The following is a 21,839-nucleotide window of genomic DNA, read 5'->3' as shown; positions in this document are numbered from 1 at the left end:
GTCCCCAGTTAGTCCCTATGACCTTCCTAAAGAATGCTTACCTCTCACATTCAATCCGTTGTCACATGCAAACTGTGCAAAAGGTGACATATAATTTGGGTCATAGGCCAGCTCATGGGCTTGCTCAGCAATACTTCTTGCCGTCTGTTGTATACTTTCATAATTTGAATTCTAAGATGAAAGGATGAGGGAGTTATTTTTACTGTAATGCCTCACATGATTTCTGCATTCAAGTATACTTCTTGCAAATATCACTTTTTGAGAAGAAACATTTATCTAACCACAGTTTACACCACTTAAGTTTTATTACAGTAAGAGAAGACATGACAACATTACATCTTCAGTAAAATGAACAAGACCACCAGTGAGTGCTGCCTGCACAAGATGTCAATCAGATGTCGCCCTTTGCTAGGGTGGCCTTGGGTCCTAAAGTCTGGATTTTCATTTTTGCTTTTTTTCCCATTTGGAATTCTTAAGGCATTCTTGCTAAAACTGGATGGGACTGAAAAGGCAGATTTTGATAGCACTTCAGGGATGACCTCAAAAGTTTCCTTGCTTAGGAATGCAACCCTGGCCAACCACAGTTTGCTCTCTAAGTAAGAGCTGCCAGTTGTCCTACTGAAAATACCTTTAGAATTTTATATCATGATGAAAGATTCTTGTTTAGCTGTGTAATCTTGAGTCATACCCTTATCCTTGCTGCTTCAACTTCCTCATCTGTAAAATGGGGATGGGAAACAAGGTCCATTTTAGCTCTCCCATTCTAAGATTCAGAATAGTTTCAGGATAAATAACGAAAGGTCTCTGCTTCAATGTCACCTCCTCAAAGAGGCCTTCTCTGACCAATCTTTCTAAAACAGCAGCCCTCTTTATTCTCTATTCCTTTATCCTGCTTTATTTTTCTTCTTATTTACCACCAACATTTATCATGTATTTCTTTTTCTGTATTGTCTGTCTTCCTCCACTAGAAATATAAGCTCCATTTGGGAAGAGAATGTGACGTTTCTCCTTACCACCCCGTCACCACAGAGAGCACAGTGCCAGCATCATGAAAGCCTCTGACCTTTACTGCATCCCACAGATGGGGCATGGCACTAAGGATTCTGTACACATGGTCTTAGTTAATCTTCACCACAATTCTATAAAATAGGACCTCTGGTACTCCCATTTTAAAGGTGAGGAAAATACTGCTTAAAAAGTTTGGAAACTTACTCATAGGCATACTGCTTAGTGTTAAGAACATAGGAAAAGACTAATTTCCCCCAGAGTTAGTACTTTTACAAAGCCAGGAAAATATGGAAAAACTGGTTTTCACTTCCTTCCACTTTCTGTATGGGCCAAGTCTGAACTGTTTCATTACTGGTGACAGCTCAGATCACGTCAAGGCCCCTAGCTGCCTGCTGCCCTTGGCTGGCTCTGGTATGGCGATTTCCTGTCTTTCTCAACCTCAACACCTGCTGGGTTTGTTAAAAGAATAAGAGGAGAAAAAGACAACCAGGAGCTAACACCATTAAAAATATAAGAAATTCTCATCTGGGCTTTCCTACCTTTACCACTTTACTAATGGGGTGGGTAAGAAATCTCTTTTTCCCTCAAGTTCTCCAATTGTGAATATTTCCATTTACAATTGCTTGAAAGACCAGAACCATTATTTTCCTAAATTCACTAAACAGCCTTTTCCAAAACTACAAAAAGAGATAATACAATTGGACCGATAAAACTTAGCTGCCCAGAGAGGGCCATGGTTTCCATCAACCAACCTTTGAGTCAATTACCTTTAATTTTTTTAGCTCCTGAAGGATCATATAATCAGGCATGTTGTCAAAAAGTCCATCTGTTGCCGTCAGGATAATGTCTCCTAACTGGACATCAAAAGATGTGCTATCAGCAGCATCCGGGCTGTGACAAGGACAGGGTAGGGGCAAAGTTATGAGAGGCCTTCAGAGATAAGGTTCAAAGTTTTCAACAGGCACTATGTTACAATGTAATGAGATTTTAAGAAAAAATATAATAACAGAATTAATAATAAAAGCCAGTCATTTTGAAATTCCTAACCTTGAAAAAAATTAATTGTAAAATCTGATATAAATATTTCAAAAGCTTAAGTGAAACTACCAAGTAGAACTGAGTTTGATGATTAGTCACATATGGCTTAAAAGGAAGAAGAGTTCTTTTCTGAGTCAGAACTAACATGCCTCTAAAATCCTGGTAGAAATGAGTCTTTATTTCCTAATTCTTTAAAGCCAAATTCCATCCTCTCTTACTCATTTTCTATTCATCGGTTTCCCTGCAGGCTTGACTCTGGCTCTCAGGAGGCTGCAGTATAGTGGAACAACAGAGCACTATGGAAAAGAACATGCAAATCCCATAAGAATTAATTCACATGATATACCTACAATGGTATTTATTAATATTATCATTAGTATTATTATTACTAGTATGGACTAGTAAGGCAGAGTAAGGACTGCGTGTCTCCCAGGGCTTAAAGAGTGCTCACCACGGATAAGTAATTAATTATTAGTGTGCCCAGCACATAGTAGGTCTTCAAGAAATATCTAATAAATGAAGAAATAAAGTAACTAACCCTCCAAACTGAGGGGGGGGAAACTCCTTAATATATTGTTAATGAAGAGAGGAACATACAGACAGTATGTGTGTGTATGTGTGTGTGGCAGGGGGAAGATCCATAGATACAGATGCTCCTATATGCAGAGAATAAATCTGGAAGGGCGCAAAGAAACAGGTAATTGTGGCTGCCTCTGAGCAGAGAAAATGTGTGGCTGGGGATGGCATAGGAGGTAGATTTTTCTCTACATCTTTTTGTATAAAACTTTAAAAAAAGATAGAAGGGGTTTTTTTTCTCTGATAACACCTGATGAAAACATAAAAGAATTGGGGGTGGGGGAGGGACACCCAGTGGGGAGAAGAGAAAAGATCATATATTCAAAGTGTTAGTGGCCCTCTCAAAGGCTGGTTCTCAGCCATTTCCAGAGGCCAGCTTCACTGAATCCAAGCCTCCAAGGTGAGGGAAAGGTGAAATATCTAATAGTCTGCCTTAACCTGTAATTAGGAAACAAGTGCAAAGAAAAAATTTACACACTGACCCAGAAAGGAAGAGCCAGAATCAAAGCACACTAAGCTTGACAGACCCCAAAACTGTGTAACTGACATGTTATAAAATATGTAAAATATGTGAAGAAAAAACATAAAAACGACCCACCAATGCCTGCTGGGGATTTACACAAAGTACACTGAGAAAATTTCAGGTACATCCTCTCTTGACTGAGGAGAAAGAAGGGGCACGTTTAAAGTTCTGTGATGGGCTTTGGCAAGGAACTTTCACTTACACATTTATACCACGAACACTTTGTAAACAAACAGCTACTAAAGGAAAACCTGCAAATTAAGGTTAAAATTATATTGTATAGATAAGAGGAACTAAGTAAAAAAGGAAGTAAATGCTTTCATGCAGCAGGGGAAAAAAGACTAAAACTGGTAGAAACCGGGTCGATTCCCTCTGTGGAATAAAGAAAAACAATACAAGACACTTCACAGTTGCTCAGGCTTTGGAAACAAATCAGATTCTAGAAGTTTAGATTAATGACCAGGTTGGCAGCGAAGCTCTATTTTATGCTGAGGTTTTTCTTCCCCAGGAGTGTCCTTTGCTATCCTGCCTGTGCGAGACTTGCTACCATTGGACGGTTCGTCCTCTTCTCCCAACACTCCCACCCATGAGCTTGGTGTTCTGCCAGCTGCAGTTTTGCCCATTTCGATTGAACATACTGTGCCGCTGGAAACTTTTGACTGCACTGAAACACGAGCTGAAGTCACATGCTAGCAAACTGTCCGTGGGCTCCAGGGGAAGCAACCTCCACCTCGCTGGCAGACCAGGCAGAGTGCTGCCCTAACCACACAGTCCCAAAGAGAGGGTGTGAGATATGGCAGGGCAGCTCTAGCACTCAGAAGCCAAAACAAGAACCAAATAAAGGAAAATTAAAACACTGCTCTCTGTAACTGTTAGCTGAGCTTGGTATCTACCAAGCCGTTGGGGTTCTGCTTTCTCCCCACTCCAATATGGCTAATAGGAATATACATATTACAGCCAACTGAAGAAGGGCGTATAATGAAATATTGTTCCAATTATGGTAACGTACCTTAATCTGACAGTAAAAAATGCTTTCCCCTCTAAGAGTCAGCAATAGACTTCAGATGGACAATCCTCAATACCTAATTATATAATATACTTACTTCAGTTTTTAAAATGGCAGCAATAATCATTTTATCTTAGTTTGTACTCAAGATCTGGCTTAATCAGAACTATTAAGTAGAGATAATAGACACTTGCAAGACTATTTCTATTTTTACAAAAGGTTCATTACCCATTTAACAACATTTATGAATCACCAGCAAAGTCTGTGCCAGGTCCTATAAAGTTGTTAAAGGCAGAAGAATCTGAGACTGTCATAGCCTCACTCTGTATTCTCATCTTAGAAAAGATAAACTGTAAAAGTTGATTCAAAAAAGTAGTTATTGTCTTGGAAAGATCTTGACAATTTAAAAGTTCTATTTGATGCAAATAATAGAAGGCCCTGAGAATCAGGAAGTTATTCTGATAAATAAAGCAGATGTCTGTTTGAACTCTTCCCTAACAACATATGCAAAATCTTGTACAGGCAGTGGCATGGACAATGACTCATTTCTCCAGCACAATTTAACAAATATAACCGTATGTACCATGTCGGTCTCGGTATGAAAAACTGATATTCTATAAGCTTGAAGAGTATTTTCAGTCTTGTCAAATTATTGGGTTTTTATTTGAATTCAACTTGGCTGCAGTAGCCAGCAAAATATCTTTTGAAGTCAAACTAAAAGGTCCCTTTGATGAGAATATTCTCGTTGTACCTTCTTATCGCACGTGACAACTGAAAATGCCTATCTCCATTGTAGTTAAGGAGGACAGGAGGAGGAGCAGCCATGCCCTGCTCACTCTTAATGACCAAAGGGAGAGATTACCTGTCACTCAGGACGACTCCTTCGGCTTCAGGTGGTGCAATTGAGAGCTGGAATGGAGTGTTGAAGTAATGCTGCTGCTCATCTGATCGGTGCACAACTTCCCCACCCCTGACAACTAGAAAGCCCGAATCACCCAGGTTTGCTGTGTGTAAGCGGTGGCTAGTTCTGTCCAGCACCACGATGCAGGCAGTACTGCTACCTAGAAACAAAAATGATCTCCATTTATTTTCTCTTCCTGGGCTATCTTTGCATCCGTATTTTAATCCCATCACCCCAAAAAGCAACATACCACATTGGAACCTCCTTTGCCTATCTTAGTCGTGCTCCTAGCTCCAACAAATAGCAACAATAACCTGATCAGGGTCAACATGATGGGGAAAGAAAAAGGGATTTATATTATATACAGTAAGCAGGCCCCTGAAATCTGAATTCTCCCATTTGCAGAGATAAGAAACAACAAAAATGGCTGGTACTTAATCACACTATTTCATTTCAGTAGTACTATAATCCATGCCAAATGCTCAAAAGCATGTTGTTGAGATACTAAGTTTTAATACTTAAATGCCAGAATAAGAATGTTATATTTTCCTGACATTTCTCATTAGTCATTGGCAGGAAGCCTTCTCCATGAAATTCACTAAAATTTAAGACAGGGCACATAACTACAATTTTTAACCAGATTTCCATCTGTTGAGGTCATGAAGAACCTTCACTGAAGTGACTCACTATGAACTGACAAGACCAATTTTTCCAGGTAGCCTGTGGAATCATCCTGTTCACTTTACAGAGACTACTAATGTTCAGAGGAAAGAGACCACATTCCAAGCAGAGCGCAAAAAGCTTCTGTGTACCTTTGCAGCCCACAGCTCACATGACTTTCCCCAGATTGAAAAGCTGATGTACAACCAGTAAGACTGCTTTCAAGTACTAAAATTTAAACCTATACCTACAGAAAAAAAAAAAAAAAGGCAAAATAGAAAAATAAACAGTTCACCAAGAAGTAAATGTAAATGGTCTGTAAATATATGAAAAAATCATCATCACACTAGTAGCCATTTGCCTATTAGTTTAACAAGAGTTAAAAAAAAAAAAAAAAAAAAGAAAGATACTGCATGGTAATGGCAAGAGTGCAGGGAACATGGTCACTCTTACTCCCTGATGGCAAGAGAGTAAAGCTACTCCACCTTTCTAAAGGGCAGCATAACCTTGAAAAATGTGCATATCCTTTGATTTAGCCATTCCTAAGAAACAACTAGAGATGTAAACAAAACAAGTACAAAATCACTGCTTAAGATCAAGAAGAACTGGAAACAACCTCAACGTCTAAAATTAAGGGATTGGTGAAATAAATTACAGTATATCCATACAGTAGAAGGCTACCCACTGTCACATAATACTTAGGAGTACAGACTGTGGAGTCAGCCTGCCTGCATCTGAATGCTGGCTATGTTACTTACTAGCTCTGTGACCCAGGGCAAATTACTTACCCTCTTTCCTCATTTACAAAATAGGGAGAGACCATAACTACCTCTTAGTGTTGTTGGGATAAAATCAGTTAAATCATACCAAACACTTATAACACATAATAAGTGTTAAACTATTTGGAAGCCACTAAAATTGTTTCAAATTCCATTTGAAAATGAAAGATAAGTGAAACAAGTAATTTCAAGCTAATATTAAAGTTTCCTTAAATAAAAAGTGTTATCAAACTTATATTGTATATCAAAAAAAGTAAAATTTAATGTAATTAAAAAAAATAAACCAACAGTAGGCAAAAGCTAAACTGTTAAGATGACTGTTAAAAGCAAAATAAAAGAAGCAGGCTGTGGAACCAGCTGTGTTAAGTCCCACGGCTCCATTGTTATCTAGCTGTATGACTGTGGGCAAGTCACTTATTCTCTCTAGGCCACAGTTTTTTCCTAACAAAACAGGAAATAAAAGCAAAAGAACCTACCTCATGGGGCTGCTGTAAGCACACAGTATATTCACAATTCCTATTACCATTTTTCTGTGCACAAACATACACAAAAGAAAAATCAGGGAGCATAATCACTAAAATATTAATAGTTTTCTTGGTGGGATTATGGATCATTTAATTTCTGTTATTTTTCCTTGATGAAGGATGTATGATGAAAATGTATAACTAAATATAAAAACACTTAAATTTAAGCATTTATCTCATAATGTTCAGAAATTCCATTTCTTTGTTATCTAACCTGACACCCTAATGCTAAGCTATCTAGTCTCTACCCACCAAACATCAGAGAAAAACACAGTACTGTAACTAACTGACAGTGCTGCCAGATAACCTACTGCTTAGCTTATGTTAGAGTTAAGATCACCAATTACCCTTCCTTCTTAACTCAATGCACAAAAACTCCAATCATTTTTCATTAATAGAATCCCCACACAAAAGATCTTCTGAAAGCTGATGGGATTAATCTGAGGAGGAAAAATGACAGATGAGTAGCACAGCCTTGAAAATCCTGGGGCAGGAAGGACTTGTGTTGACTCATTATTACTCACTGACAAACCCAGGCTATCATTTTGCCACCCCAGTGGCTGTCACCATCACCCCCTCGCTGAGTTAGAGTCAAAACAATCCTGAGAATGCCGGTTTTAATATGCAAAGCAGCACAATGAAGGCAAGTCCAGCCTCACAGAATCATGTAAGCTTAGAGTGTATACTCCTCCTCTGCCTCTTCATATAACTGATGCGTGAACATGCCTCAGGCCCTAAGAGCCTAATACTGGGAGAAGAGCTCATTATTCTTACATAGGAACAAGCAAGAAAAGAAGAAAAGAAGTGCTGAGAACAAGAGCATCAGATGTTCAGACCACTGACAAATCAAGACAGGCACCCAAGCAAACCACTCACACTAAAATGGAATTTTTTTTTTTTTAATCACTGGCCCCTAATTTTGTAAACTACTATGAAACCTTCTGTGCAGCAAGGAAAGAACAAACTGTATTAGTATCGACACCTCAAATTCTTTTTTTTTTTTAAGATTTTATTTATTTATTTGACAGAGAGAGCCAGAGAGGGAACACAAGCAGGGGGTGTGGGAGAGGAAGAAGCAGGCTCCTAGCGGAGGAGCCTGATGTGGGGCTTGATCCCAGAACACTAGGATCACGCCCTGAGCCGAAGGCAGACGCTTAACGACTGCGCCACCCAGGCGCCCCTACACCTCAAATTCTTAAGATACATTGGCTCCATAAGACTTAACTCCACTTAAGAATTTCTGAGGAAATGTATATTAACAATTAGCCTGTGATGCCAACCCAGATCTAAAAGCAGCTAGAAATTCTCAAAAAATACGTAGTTGACCTTTATATTGGAATTGTGTTATAGACTTTTTAGCAATTGGATTAAAAAAAAAAAAGGACTGGGGCGCCTGGGTGGCTCAGTTGTTAAATGTCTGCCTTCGGCTCAGAGTCCTGGGATGGATCCCTGCATTGGGCTCCCTAATCAGCAGGAAGCCTGCTTCTTCCTTTCCCATTCCCCCTGCTTGTGTTCCCTCTCTTCCCTGTCTCTCTGTCAAATAAATAAATAAAATCTTAAAAAAAAGATTAAAAAGAAAAAAAGGATTACCTAATCTTTTTTTTTTTTTTTTTTTGACAGAGAGAGAGCCAGCCAGCGAGAGAGGGAACACAGGCAGGGGGAGTGGGAGAGGAAGAAGCAGGCTCCCAGCAGAGGAGCCTGATGTGGGGCTCGATCCCAGGACTCTGGGATCACGCCCTGAGCTGAAGGCAGACACTTAACGACTGAGCCACCAGGTGCCCCAGGATTACCTAGTCTTGTAAAGTTATCATTATTTGCAATTATATCTGAGGTTCAGTAATACTGAGTAGGCCGTCTTTGCCAAGAAATGCTTGCATTTAGTTACAAAGAGCTTAGAGGTATGTGTGTAGATTAGGTGAGAGAAGTGTCTACATGTCAAACATAGTAATGAAGGATTATTTCAACATGTCCTTTAGGAGAAAAAAAGTGATTATAACATTCAGTGTTAAGAAAACTTCTAATATGTCCTTAAATTTATTTTAAGATTCTGAACTACATGAGGGTAAATAGGAAAGTAGGAGGGATAAGGAAGAAAAACAGCAAAAAAACGAATCTTCAAATTGCAAAATCAGGATAGGTGTTTTGCAAGTGCTTATTCCAAGTCACAGTAAATGGATAGGAGGGTGTCAGCAGAGGACTCAAGGGAACATGCAGGAGTTGGGACCTGGAATCAGTATGTATAGGCTCTTTGTTAGATGTCAGACTATTAGATAGTATTCTGCAATGTCCTCTTTCCCTCAACATGTTTCTGAGTGTTACATGAAGCTTTGAGTCGTTCCTTTTCACAAAAAAAGATCTCTCCATTTAACAAATGAAGAAAGGCGGGTCAGAGGTCAAGTAGTTTGCCCAAAGTCATAGGACAAGTTGACAGAGAGGTGCTAGAATAGAATCTAGGATGTTTCACTGTGCCAGGCAAGCTCCAGATTGCATGTCCAAAATAGCGGATTAAGACAAAGCGGTATATTGAAACCTCAAGACAAGGTTTCTCTTCAGTTAGAAGGAAAACAAGCTGATTAGTCACAGCACAAAAAAGATGGCACCGTGACAAAAAGAACCCCTTCTTATAAAAGATTTAAATTGAAGGCAAAATTGTACAATGTGGAGAACTCCATTAACACTGAACAGAGGCTGATTTTTAATATGGATGGTGACTTGGGGGGAGGCTACTTCTAGTAACCAGAAAGATGCTGGCAACTAGCAGAAACTTAACACCCTCTGAGAGCTTGCTCAGAACAAATGTAGAAGTTTGGCCAAAAGATGCTCCATGAGCATACCACATAAACACACACTAGATATTTGGAAGTTTTCTAATACAAGATTAACGGGGATCTATTTTGTACCACGCTATTTCACAGACTAATCAGCTACCTGCTAGCAGTGTGGGGTGTCTATCTGCAACTTGAACTTCCCAGCTTAATTTTACATACCAGATCCCATTCCCTTTCTTCCTCCCCTGGAGAGAACCACTATCCTGAATTATAAAACCACTCACTTTTCTTTCTTCTTTTATCCTATTTTGGAGTCTCTGAACAATATGGTTTTACTTTTTTATGTTTTTGAATTTGAAATATGGAATCAGACTGTTAGGTGGTATTCTGCAATGTTCTATTCTCCCTCAACAACATGTTCCTGAGTATTGCATGCAGCTTTAAGTTATCCCTTTTCTTTCTGTATTAAATTTGAGAGAGAGAGAGAGAACACGAGCTGGGGGGGGGAGGAGCAGAGGGAGAAAGAGAAGCAGATTCCACACTGAGCAGGGAGCCCGCCTTGGGGGGCTCAATCCCAGGACCCTGAGATCATGACCTGACCAGAAGACAGACACTTGACTGAGCCACAAGGCACCCCAAGTTGTTCCTTTTCAAAATGCGTTTTTCTACAATAAATGGACTTTTTAGGTTGTTCCCGGTTTTCTGCTGTTATAAGCAATGTTACTATAAACATTCTTTTACCTATCTCTTTTTTTTTTTTTCTTTAAGATTTTATTTATTTATTTGACAGAGATAGAGACAGCCAGCGAGAGAGGGAATACAAGCAGGGGGAGTGGGAGAGGAAGAAGCAGGCTCATAGCGGAAGAGCCTGATGTGGGGCTCGATCCCATAACACCGGGATCACACCCTGAGCCGAAGGCAGACGCATAACCGCTGTGCCACCCAGGCGCCCCTCTTTTACCTATCTCTTAATACACAGATGCTTAAGAGTTTCTCTAACCTAAGGTATAGACTTAGAAGTGAAATTGCTAGGGCATACTATCTGTTTACATTTAACTTTATTCCATAAATCCAAATGGTTTTTCAAAGTGGCCATATCTATTTACATTCTTTCTAAGAAGTAGTATGTATTCTGGTGAGCTCATATCTTCTCTATCAAACTCTGCTTAATAAAGAGCTTCAAAAAAAAAGCTGGGCTGCTAAGTGATTTTCTTGGTTTTGTTATTAACCATCTCCTGAGCTGCTTTACAGAGGAAAACATAGTATATCTACTTACCAAGCAAAGGTACTTTGTTTTGCAGCAACTCACAGTAGCTTGTGGTGAGGATTCCAATGGGATTACTTGGGACAAACCGTCCTTCTTTTACTAACCGTTCACACGTCCGCATTAAAGTCCCTGAGAACTGGGATGGATCAACTCCATAGTCTCTCCATCCTCCTACCCCATCTGCAACCCCTAAAAGCAAAACAGAACAAAAATTACATTGAAAGGATGTATTTACTGACTTCTCAAATTCTTATCCCCGTCTCCTCTTAACAGTTAATTTTACTACATACTAGTACATACATTTACCCTGAAATTCAGAATGAAAAGTACTCAAATTTAATGCATTATACACTAGTACTCTTAATCCACATTTTCTACTTAGAATCTGATCTTTCATATATTGATGACTAAATATGTGAGCTACCACAGGGTGGCATTGCGTACTAGCCAAGAGTTCAATTTCAGCAGGATTATCATCTTTGTATGGAAGTATTTATGTTATTCATCTTTGTTCTATCTTATAAGAATGAAAATTCATTTTTTAAAAATGTGCTGAAACTAGTGATAATACAACTGAGTCAGAGCTGGCAATCATTCAGAATATCAACCACAGCAAACTTCAACTTCAAATTTTGGTCAGTAACTGTGAAATAAAGAAAAAAAATTAACAACATACCTCATCCTCTTTCCTCCTCCCTCAGAGACAACCACTATCCTTTCTGTACAAGCCTGCATTGTCTAATACAATAGCCACAACCAAACGTGACTACTGAGGCTTTGAAATGGTATTGATTCAAATTAAGAAGTCCTCAAAGTATAAAACACACACTGGATTTTGAAAACTTGGTAAAAAATATATTGGATATAATATGCTAAAGATTAAAGTTAATTTCAACTACTTCTATTTTTAACTAATGCAAATACTAGGAAATTTAAAATGACATGTGTGGTTCATATTTTATTTCTATTGGACACCAATGGTATAGAGATTTTCATGGGTTCCTAGAGCTGCTGCTGAGTTCAGAGTTTGCACAAGACTCCTTTATCAAGAGGAAACCAGTGTTCAAGAAAGTCAATAAGACATCAAAGTCTACATCATACTATTGCCTATTCAACCCCTTGCAAAACACTAAGCTAATTGTTCAACATTAAAATCAATTTCTGTCTACTAAATTCAAACAAACTGAGGGAACTAAAAGATCAGGTATTACATTATAAAGGATTTAAGTAACTATATATGAACCTTTCTGGAAGGATCTATAAGAAGTATTAATAGTTTTGGAAATAAGAGACTGCAAGTGACCAGTGAACAAATGGGGGAGATTTTATAGCTTTTTTACCTCATACTGTTCTGTATTGTTTGAAATCAATTTTATAATGATCATGTATTGATTTCATAACAAAAAATATTTAGGAATTTTATCATTTTTATGGCTTGCTGAGCATTAGACATCCTCCCCACATACATATTTACCTTTTTCATACGTTCAACTTTCACAACACATTTTATTTTTAAAAACTTTTTTCACACATTTTAAAGAACCTGTTTGGTACGAAAGTAGGAGAGTGCCTATATAACGCATCCCAGAAAAAAACTGGCTTAACATGAAATGAACACATGAAACTTTTCTGGTGATGGCATTTCTCAACAGAAATGCAATATGTCCTGAAAAACATGAGAGGAAACATAATTGGAAGAGAGTATAAAGAAGGTGACAAACAACATCAGTATTGGGGCAGCAACTTCCCTAACTTTTGAGACCAACCAGTAAGCAAAATTTCACTATGGGGCAGTCCCAAATCAGTTGATTAAATGATATGATGTCTGGTGGCGCCTGGGTGGCACAGTCGGTTAAGCACCCCGCTCTTGGTTTCAGCTCAGGTCATCATCTCAGGGTCGTGAAACTGGGCCCTGAGTGGAGCTCTGTGTGCAGCATGGAATCTGCTTAAGATTTTTCTCCCTCTCCCTCTGCAACACTCCACCGCCTCGCCCCCCGCCACTGTGCACTTGCGCTCTCGCTCTAAAATAAATAAATCTTTTTAAAAAATGATATGATGTCTGGGATTTATTTCAAAATAATAGGGGGGAGAAGTGATGGAGGAATGGATGAAACAAGAGTGGCCATGAATGGATAATTGAAGTAGAATGAGAAGTACTCTCACCTCTCTGCTTTGATACATACTTGAAATTTTCCATTACACAAAGTTTAAACAGAACTAATGATAATTAATAAGAAAGAAAAAAGATTCTTCTGCTGGCTGTGTGGAAAGCAAGAGCAGGAAAAGGGGATGAGTCAGGAGTCTATCTTAGTAGCTTGGTCATGAAATGGTGGCAGTGCTGTCAGAATGCAGGGATTTGAGATCCAGTGAAACAGAAGGATTTACCAGTATACTGGATAGGGGTATAGCAGTGGTGGGGAGAGAGAAGTATAAAGGATGACTGAGGTCTACTCTACCAGGAAGAAGTATTACTTTTCTCTGTTTCTCAAACAGTTTTGAGGATATATGGAAATTCTCTTTTTTTTAAGATTTATTCATTTGAGAGAGAGAGAGCACAAGCAGGGGTAGTGGCAGAGGAAGAAGTAGACTCCCTGCCGAGCTGGGAGACCGATGTGGGGCTCAATCCCAAGACCCAGAGACCATGACCTGAGTCGAAGGCGGACGCTTAACGATCTGAGCCACCCAGTGCCCCAAGGGTATCTGGAAATTCTTAAGAGAATTTAAGATAATTAAATAGGAACTTCTTTTGAAAAATTTTATTAGGGGTAAGATTTCATCATTATTTTACTTATTTTATTTTTTAAACATTTAATATTTTTTTAAAAAAATTTATTTATTTATTTGACAGAGAGAGACAGCCAGCGAGAGAGGGAACACAAACAGGGGGAGTGGGAAAGGAAGAAGCAGTCTCCTAGCAGAGAAGCCTGATGTGGGGCTTGATCCCAGAACGCTGGGATCACGCCCTGAGCCAAAGGCAGATGCTTAACAACTGCGTCCCCCAGGCGCCCCTGAAGATTTAATTTTTAAGTAATTTCTATACTCACCGTGGGGCTTGAACTCACAACCAAGAGCCACATGCTCCACCAACTGAGCCAGCCAAGCAACTTGCCCTCATCATTATTTTAAATGCAACAATTTGTGTTAAAATATAGAATGCAATTATAATCCTTGCAATTCCATCTGATGAATCAATCATTCATTCTTTTCAAATTACTGCCTGCTTGAGGAAAGAATTTCTCTTTAACCAGTCTCTGATCTAAGAGCCACAATTAATTTTAAATACAAAGTGGTTTCATCTACAAATACCCTTCACAAGAAAACCATTAAAATCTGAGATAACGTTGAGAGTTGATCCTGGCACTCACTAAATAATCTGTCAGCAGGTTATAGAGTCTGACCTGACACAGCCCTTCAACATTAATCAGATTTCGCCCAGAATAGAGTGTAACCTTTCAAGCACCTGTTTGCTTTTCTATGGGAAAAAGATACCAGGCAAAGCTCCACTGGTGAAATCTCTTTAGGGGAAAAAAGAGATTCAAAAAGCATACAAATTGTTCAATAAAGCTGTGGGAAAAAAGGCCTTAGTACACATAAATAATTTACTTACAAAGAACAAGTTATAAAAGAGGAAGAGTCATATCTGGGATTAGAATCAGGCTAAAACCAGAATAACCTACCACAGGTACATTTGAAACCTAGTTTAATTAATATCAGGCAGTTATTTCTACAAGGAAATGAGCATTTCCTCGCATGCACAAGCAAAACCTTCCATCCACAAAGGCAGAACACCTTTTAAACAGTGGAATTAATCCAGATATGAAGAGAAATTCCACTCAGAATACATTTCAAAGGTAAAGAAAACAACTGTTAAAGGAGAGATTGCTTAATATACCAAAGACATGAAAGAGCAAAGAATAAGAACATCTCTAAGAGCAAATGGAGGCCATAGTAAATACTAGGAAGTAGAGAACTGAGGGAGACACATCCTGCCTATGAGCAGCTCACCTTTTAGTGTGCAGTGACTACTCACTCACACAGGAACTAGACAAACAGCTCCCATAAATGCTGCTATAGGGGGGTTAAGAGCAAATGGTTAATGCTCATGGGGCACTGTGGGAATGGCGCAATCCTCTGCTTAGGAAACAGTATTCACATTAGGCCCTGGAAGGTAAGTCAGATTTCCACAGGCAAGGGACAGTAGTAACAGGAAAAGAACGGAGGGCAATTAGGTGTGGCTGGGGTTTGGGTAAGTGCTGAGAAGTTGAAAAATGCAGGACAGGAGGAGCTGAAGTTGTGGAGGGCCAAGAACTGTTATCTAAGAACTTAATTTTTTTTAAAAAAAAGATTTACTTATTTTAGAGAAAGAGAGCATGAAAAGAGGGAGGAGCAGAGGGAGAGGGAAATCCTCAAGCAGACTCCCCGCTGAGCACGTGAGCCCAACTCTGGGGCTCAATCCCAGGCCCTGGGATCATGAACTGAACCAAAATCAAGAGTTAGGCACTTAACCAACTGAGCCACCCAGGCTCCCTGTGATCCAAGAACTTTAAACTTTATGCTATAGGCCTGTGCTGTCTGATATGGGAGTCAATAGACACATGTGGCTACTGTTTGAAATGTGGCTAGTTTGGATTGAGATGTGCTGTATGTAATTATGTAAAGTACGTTAATATGTAAAACTGTAAAATAACGCACTGGATTCCAAAATTGTAGTACAAAAAAATGGTAAAATATTTTAGTGATAGTTTTATACTGACTAGATTGATATATTTTATATATAGTGGGTTAAATACATATATTAATTGAAATTAACTGAATCTATTTCATTTTACGCTTTTAAATATGGCTACCAGAAAATTTAAGATTACATATGTAGTTTACAGTATATTTCTACTGGACAGCACCTGCTATAGACAAAAAGTCATCAAGGTTTCTGGGTGGAAGTGATACAATCCAATCTATTTCTTAATTTTTTTTATTGTTAAAAAGATTTATTTATTTATTTTAGAGGGAGACAGAGACATCGTGTGGGGGGGGGGAGCAAGGGGCAGAGGGACAGAATCCCCAAGCAGACTCCCCACCCAGCAGAGCCCCATGTCATGAGATCATGACTTGAGCAGAAATCAAGAGTCCGACACTCAACCAACTGAGCCACCCAGGCGCCCCTCCAATCTCTACTTTAGAAAAATAATCCTGATAGTGATGGGAGAGAATGGGTTGGGAAGAGGTTGGAGGTCAAGCATCAGCTGCAAGATTTTAGGTTAGAGGTAACGAGAAAAGTAAAATAATCACTGGAAATAAAAAGGAACGAATACAGAAAGACACCTAGACTTGATATCAATGTATTTTATCTCAAAAGATTTCCAGACTTCAGGAATGAGTACTGATTAGATGATTCCCCAGTTGGGAAAGGAGTGGAAATGCCTTTAGAAGATATTGAACTCTTTCTCAGAGGTATGTGCAGTTTTAGGTGCCAGGAGGACATTTTTAGGGAAATGTTCTGTATGAAGTCAGGAACTATGAGTCTGCAGCTGGGAAGGCCATCAGAGCCAGATCTTTAACAAAGATCGGGAATTGACACCATTAGCGGTGGATGACATGCTCAGAGAGAGCACAGAGCGTAATAAATTCAAGTGGGGATCTTATTAAGAATGAGAAGTCCTGGCCAAATAGCTCATTTGTGAATTGCATCTTACTCTAGGCATCAAATGACAATCACAGATATGATAGCTGATTAAGTTTAAGGAAGTATCCAGTTTGGCAGAATGATATAATTTTTTTAGAGGTGAAAAAAGGTGAAGCTGAAAAGTAGGCTGAATTAATAACTGGGAAGGCTTTGAATGCCAAGAGAGAGTTTACACTGAATATAGAAGCTATTTCCTTTAATTCATTGTAATCATCTTATGTCTCCACTAATAACACTGTCAGCATATGTCTAGCTTAAGTGTTTCCCTTGACCCAAAAATCCAGTTAAAACCATTATTAGATTAAGATAATGGTTACATATCTGAAATAGCCAAGCAAAAAGCTGAGAAGAGACTATAGAGTACAGGTAATTCCTTTAGTTGTACTATTTGCATGGAAATATCAGTTTTGTGAAGTGGGAGATAATCAAAAAAATATATAATTACAATTTTTCACATAATATTTTGGTTAAGTTTCCCAGAGACTGTTTTTCTAAAGTGAAGAGTTAAAAGAAAAAGAGAAAGGGTAATTCTGGTGTGTTTCCCATCATTTAAATCTATCTTTTTATAAAAAGAAAAATTTTAAAGTAACAACCAGTTTTCACTTTTCTAATTAACACATTTTTGGTTTTGCTTTAGTTATACTCACCCAGAAACAAAATTTTGCTGTACTTTAAAAATCATTTAGCTTTTCATTAAACTCAGAATTTTACTTAATAGCTTTGTTCTATGCCAAAAGGTGAAGGAAAAAAGATCTGGTAAGCTGAAATTGTGGAAGCTTAAAAATCCCATCTTTCCAATTACTTATGGTCACCTTAACTGTGTAGCTGCAAAAGGCTCACCCTGAAAAAGACTTTGAACTAAGCTGTGTCTCTCTAGCATTTTCCTCCATTAACCATGAGCCATGCGGCTGCCATTCTAAAGCCCTTCTACTACAACCATCTTCAGACTGACATGCAATTAGTTACAAAGCAAACATTTACCAGAAGATAGTGATGCCTAGAGTATAAATACTAAATTTCAATTTTAATATAAGTATCAGTGAAAAAAAAACCTGGCAATTTTATTTTATCCAAAAATAGACTACCAAAATTTCAAATATTAAATAGTACCCAAAGGTAATAGCTTTATTCCTTGCATCTTTGATGATCTTGAGGCATTTTACATTGAGCCTCACACTCTAATGAAGCAAGACAGTTTTACAGGGATTGTTTTTCCATCAGTGAAACATCTCCTATCTCCTATCTACCAGGATGGGTACTTGATAGTGAACTGAAATTCCAGAAGAGAAACTGAGTAAGAATCTGGCTGGGTCACAAGAGTTGAATAAGGAGGGATAAAGCTATTTGGTTTTACACTTTCTGCAGCAAGTATTCATCTAATGAGGCCCTGGCTAGGCGGTATTTATTGCAGTGCTACAGCCAGCTTCTTTTCAGATGAAGAGGTTCTTCTTCAAATACTATAATCTAGTGTTCTCAGAGCCAACCTTATTTGTCTAGAGACATCACAACATGAAGCATTATAACTAAAGAAAAATGAGATCAGGGTATAAATTCAATATCTATCAAATAGAACAGATCATGTTTGTATCAACATTGCTGAAGCCTCAACTATTTGGGCATTAAGAACACTCCCCTGTGATTCAGGACTGTGAAATGTTGTATCTGCAAATAATTATCCCAAAGGGAACAAAAAGCAGGATTACTGGGAAAAAAAGTTCAACAGTTGAGTTATTCAGAAAAGTACAATTTGCTTTGACTAACAGTCCTTTCAGTTCTCTAGAGGTGAAATTATATAGATTATGATGTTCTTCCTGCTTTAACAAGCAAGTGATATATTCCCTTTGCAAAAAGTTTCCCCAAAGCAACCACTCTGCATTAATCACAATGAAACCTGCTTCTTCTGATTCTCCAGAGACCAAGTCTACGTCAAGAACTCAAGATCTCTAAGCAGAACAGCTAACTCAAAAGCTGAGGCAACGAAGCTGAAAGAATGCAAAGGAAGAAAGGTTCAACCCCGTAATGTGCGAAAGTGGAACCTATAAGCAAAACTCAAATAAGGATCCAACGCAGGAATAAATGGTCTATTTTATGTTTTAGAATTCCAAACAAGATAGCTATTCCTTCCTATTTAGTGAACACAAAGTTACTTCATACTTAATCAAATTAAAATGTACACACATACATACACATATACCTACTGCCCAGAATACTTCATTATCTAGAGATGGTAACTCCAGACTATTCTGGGCAATTGCTTTAGCCTTAAAAAACCTGTGAAAAATGCTGAAAAGAGGTTAAGGAAATGATAGTGTGAAGGCAAAGAAACTCAAAGTCAACTTTTCTGGGGCGCCTGGGTAGCGCAGTCGTTAAGCGTCTGCCTTCGGCTCAGGGCGTGATCCTGGCGTTCCAGCATCGAGTCCCACATCGGGCTCCTCGGCTGGGAGCCTGCTTCTTCCTCTCCCACTCCCCCTGCTTGTGTTCCCTCTCTCACTGGCTGTCTCTCTGTCACATAAATAAATAAAATCTTAAAAAAAAAAAGTCAACTTTTCTTTTTTTAAGATTTTATTTTATTTTAGAGAGATAGAGAGAGAGAGTGAGCAAGAATGAGCAGGGAAAGGAGAAGAGAGGGAAGGGGTAAGGAATCCCAAGCAGACTCTGTGCTAAGCACGGAGCCCAATGCGGGGCTCAATCTCATGACCCCAAGGTCTTGACCTGAGCCAAAACCAAGAGTCAGACACTTAACCAACTGAGCCACCCAGGTGTCCCCAAAGCCAACCTTTTAAAAACAAAATGTTCTTCCTCTAACTTCAGCTCTTCTGTTTAAATACGAAACGCTTAATGTGGAACATTTGGCTCAATGTGGCCTGGGGACCTTGGCTATCTTATAGACTTGGGTAGGAATCACTACCTTCTCACCACACAAACTGAAGAGTTGAAGGTGAAGTCACAGAAAAGGTCACTTCACTCCTTTCTGAGCTGCAACAGTATCTTCCCCAAATGCTAAATGCTGTTAGCAATGCTTTCTGAACAGAAGAAAGTAACAGGCAAATCACAGGCTCACACTTATTGTGAACTATGGACAGTATGGGCAGGGCCCTTAGTGTGTTACAGAATTAAGGACTTCTATTAAAGCTGAGACTCCTGTTAGTTTCTAGATATTAGAAAATATTATATAACACCCAACAACTTAATGTTTTAGTAAGAAAATAACAGCAATTAAAGTCTAGCTATCTGATGTGTGCCTACCTGTACTGGCCCTTTAGGCTAAGGGAGAATTTTTCCTTCTATTTATAATTTATAAGATTAGATCTAGAATTCTGGTCTTAAAGGTTAACCTAATATTTATGACAAATTTACCTATATATCCTTGACCTAACCCCAAAGAGGTTACTATTTACCTCCTTGGTTTTCTCACCCCTCTATAAAAATAAGAGCTGGCCTTTACTGAAATACCACCCTCTGGGAGAGGTCAAGAGTTACGTAGCCCTGGCACAAACACTCTTTTTGAGAACATAATTCCTCTGAATAAGCCTGCCAAGTAGAGAACTGTCCCTTAATTTCTAAACAATAATTATATTTTTTCCTACATGCTGTTTAATTAAGTAATGATCTTTGGGTGGTAGGACCAGTAATTGTTTTTTCTACTTTTAATTTTCCACATTTTCCAATAATGAGTATATATATTATGGGAGGGATTACAAAAACTATATAAATCCAGTCAGAGCTATATTTTACACTTACACTCAATATTAAAGTTATTCAATACAGTTTATTGAACCTTTTCTATATACATGACACTGTAGTGAAAAGCAGCTAAAGGGATTTACATATAATAAAAGATTTCCTGCCCACGAAGCTTAAAATCAAGTAGTAGTGACTATGGCAGGGGAGAGGGGTTTGGAGAGGTTTATGATAAATGGCTCTAACAAAATAAATATGCACCAATAAAAACTAAAGCAAGAAGATCAGATTACATCTAGCTAAAGGAATCAGGAAAAGTATTCATGGAGAAAAGAAGTGCCTGATACGAGCCTTGAAGGATGAGAATGTGAGTCATAGGGAGGAGGTTGAGGATAGAGCAAAGCAATTTGGGCATTTCCTTAAGATTCTGACTAATATGGATAAAGCGCAGTAATAAAGGTAAGCTTAGAGCTCTAACAGCAGAGAAACCTGACCTCCAGGTAAATAAATGTCTATTACATTCCTGCCAGGAACCTCTGACCAGCAATCAGCCCAAACAATGCACTGCAGCATAAAGGCGGCCCCAGAAGGAAAGGGCTGGCCTGAAGCCACCCAAGTCCCTGTGGCCCACCGAACTAGTTCAACTGAGGCCTTTATTTGCTTTAATGAAGGGGCTTTGCTCAACTGTTAGCCTATGAATAGCTAATATCAAAGTACTATTCAGACTCAGCAAAGATCACTTCAGTAAAAACAAAGTTTTAAAAGATCATTTGACTTGAAAAGCAGTGTGTACACACTAGCCAAGAGCATAGGCTTTGGAGTCAGATCTGGGTTCAAACTGCAGGTCCAGGACTAGAGTTAAGTGTAGCAAGAGTGCCCTTGGGTAGCTCTCTGAGCCTTAGTATTTTCACCTGTAAATGGGTATAATAATGGATATCACAGGGCTGATGTGAGAACGGGGATAATGTGTTAAAGAGTACTTGCCACAATGCTCAGCTCCCAGTCAACATGCAATAAAACAGTTATGCCTCTCTTTAAGAAAGACTAAATAACAGCATATAGAACAGTCTAGTCTGTAGCAACCAGAAAAAACAATCTTTGATTAGTGTTTGTAGTCTACAAACACTGTTCTGTGGTCACAACCAAAAGACAATTCCTACTCACAAATAATGTATAAGAGATGAGTTGATCCATTCAGCTTTTCCCATCACACATCCACTACCATTCAATATCTCATTAAACATTTAACAGTAACTAAGAAACAAACTTATATCTCTAAAAAATACATAAGGAAAAATAGATCCACCTACACTTTGAAGAAATCAGTTCTCTTTTTCCAGAAGTGACTCTGAAATAACCTTATTTAACAAATATCTCTTAAGTGCCTGCTGCCTACTATGTGCCAGGGTTCAGACTTAGATATTC

At 38.6% G+C, this 21,839-nt stretch overlaps 2 protein-coding genes across 4 annotated transcripts in view; one reads left to right on the top strand and one right to left on the bottom strand.

Moving 5' to 3' along the window:
* RAD9B (RAD9 checkpoint clamp component B) overlaps positions 1-1,769 on the top strand; it is a 44,648-nt gene extending 42,879 nt beyond the window's left edge. Inside the window, exon 11 of the mRNA XM_008688879.2 lies at positions 969-1,769. Coding sequence (XP_008687101.1) covers positions 969-1,052 — 84 coding nt within the window. The 3' untranslated portion in view covers positions 1,053-1,769. The remainder of the gene's footprint in view (positions 1-968) is intronic.
* PPTC7 (protein phosphatase targeting COQ7) overlaps positions 1-21,839 on the bottom strand; it is a 40,333-nt gene that overhangs the window by 6,191 nt on the left and 12,303 nt on the right. For all 3 annotated transcript variants that reach the window (XR_005831749.1, XM_040619936.1, XM_040619935.1), the window contains exons 2-5: positions 11,060-11,239; positions 5,014-5,212; positions 1,776-1,899; positions 42-171 (exon numbers count right to left, since the gene is read on the bottom strand). Coding sequence is in view for 2 of the 3 variants with exons in the window: in XM_040619936.1 (XP_040475870.1) it covers positions 42-171; positions 1,776-1,899; positions 5,014-5,212; positions 11,060-11,239 (633 nt within the window). In the remaining variant the exon portion in view is untranslated. The remainder of the gene's footprint in view (positions 1-41; positions 172-1,775; positions 1,900-5,013; positions 5,213-11,059; positions 11,240-21,839) is intronic.

The sequence above is a fragment of the Ursus maritimus genome, unplaced genomic scaffold, assembly GCF_017311325.1.
Source record: "Ursus maritimus isolate PB19 unplaced genomic scaffold, ASM1731132v1 scaffold_33, whole genome shotgun sequence".
Lineage (NCBI taxonomy): Eukaryota > Metazoa > Chordata > Mammalia > Carnivora > Ursidae > Ursus > Ursus maritimus.
This window is presented reverse-complemented; position numbering and strand designations above follow the sequence as displayed.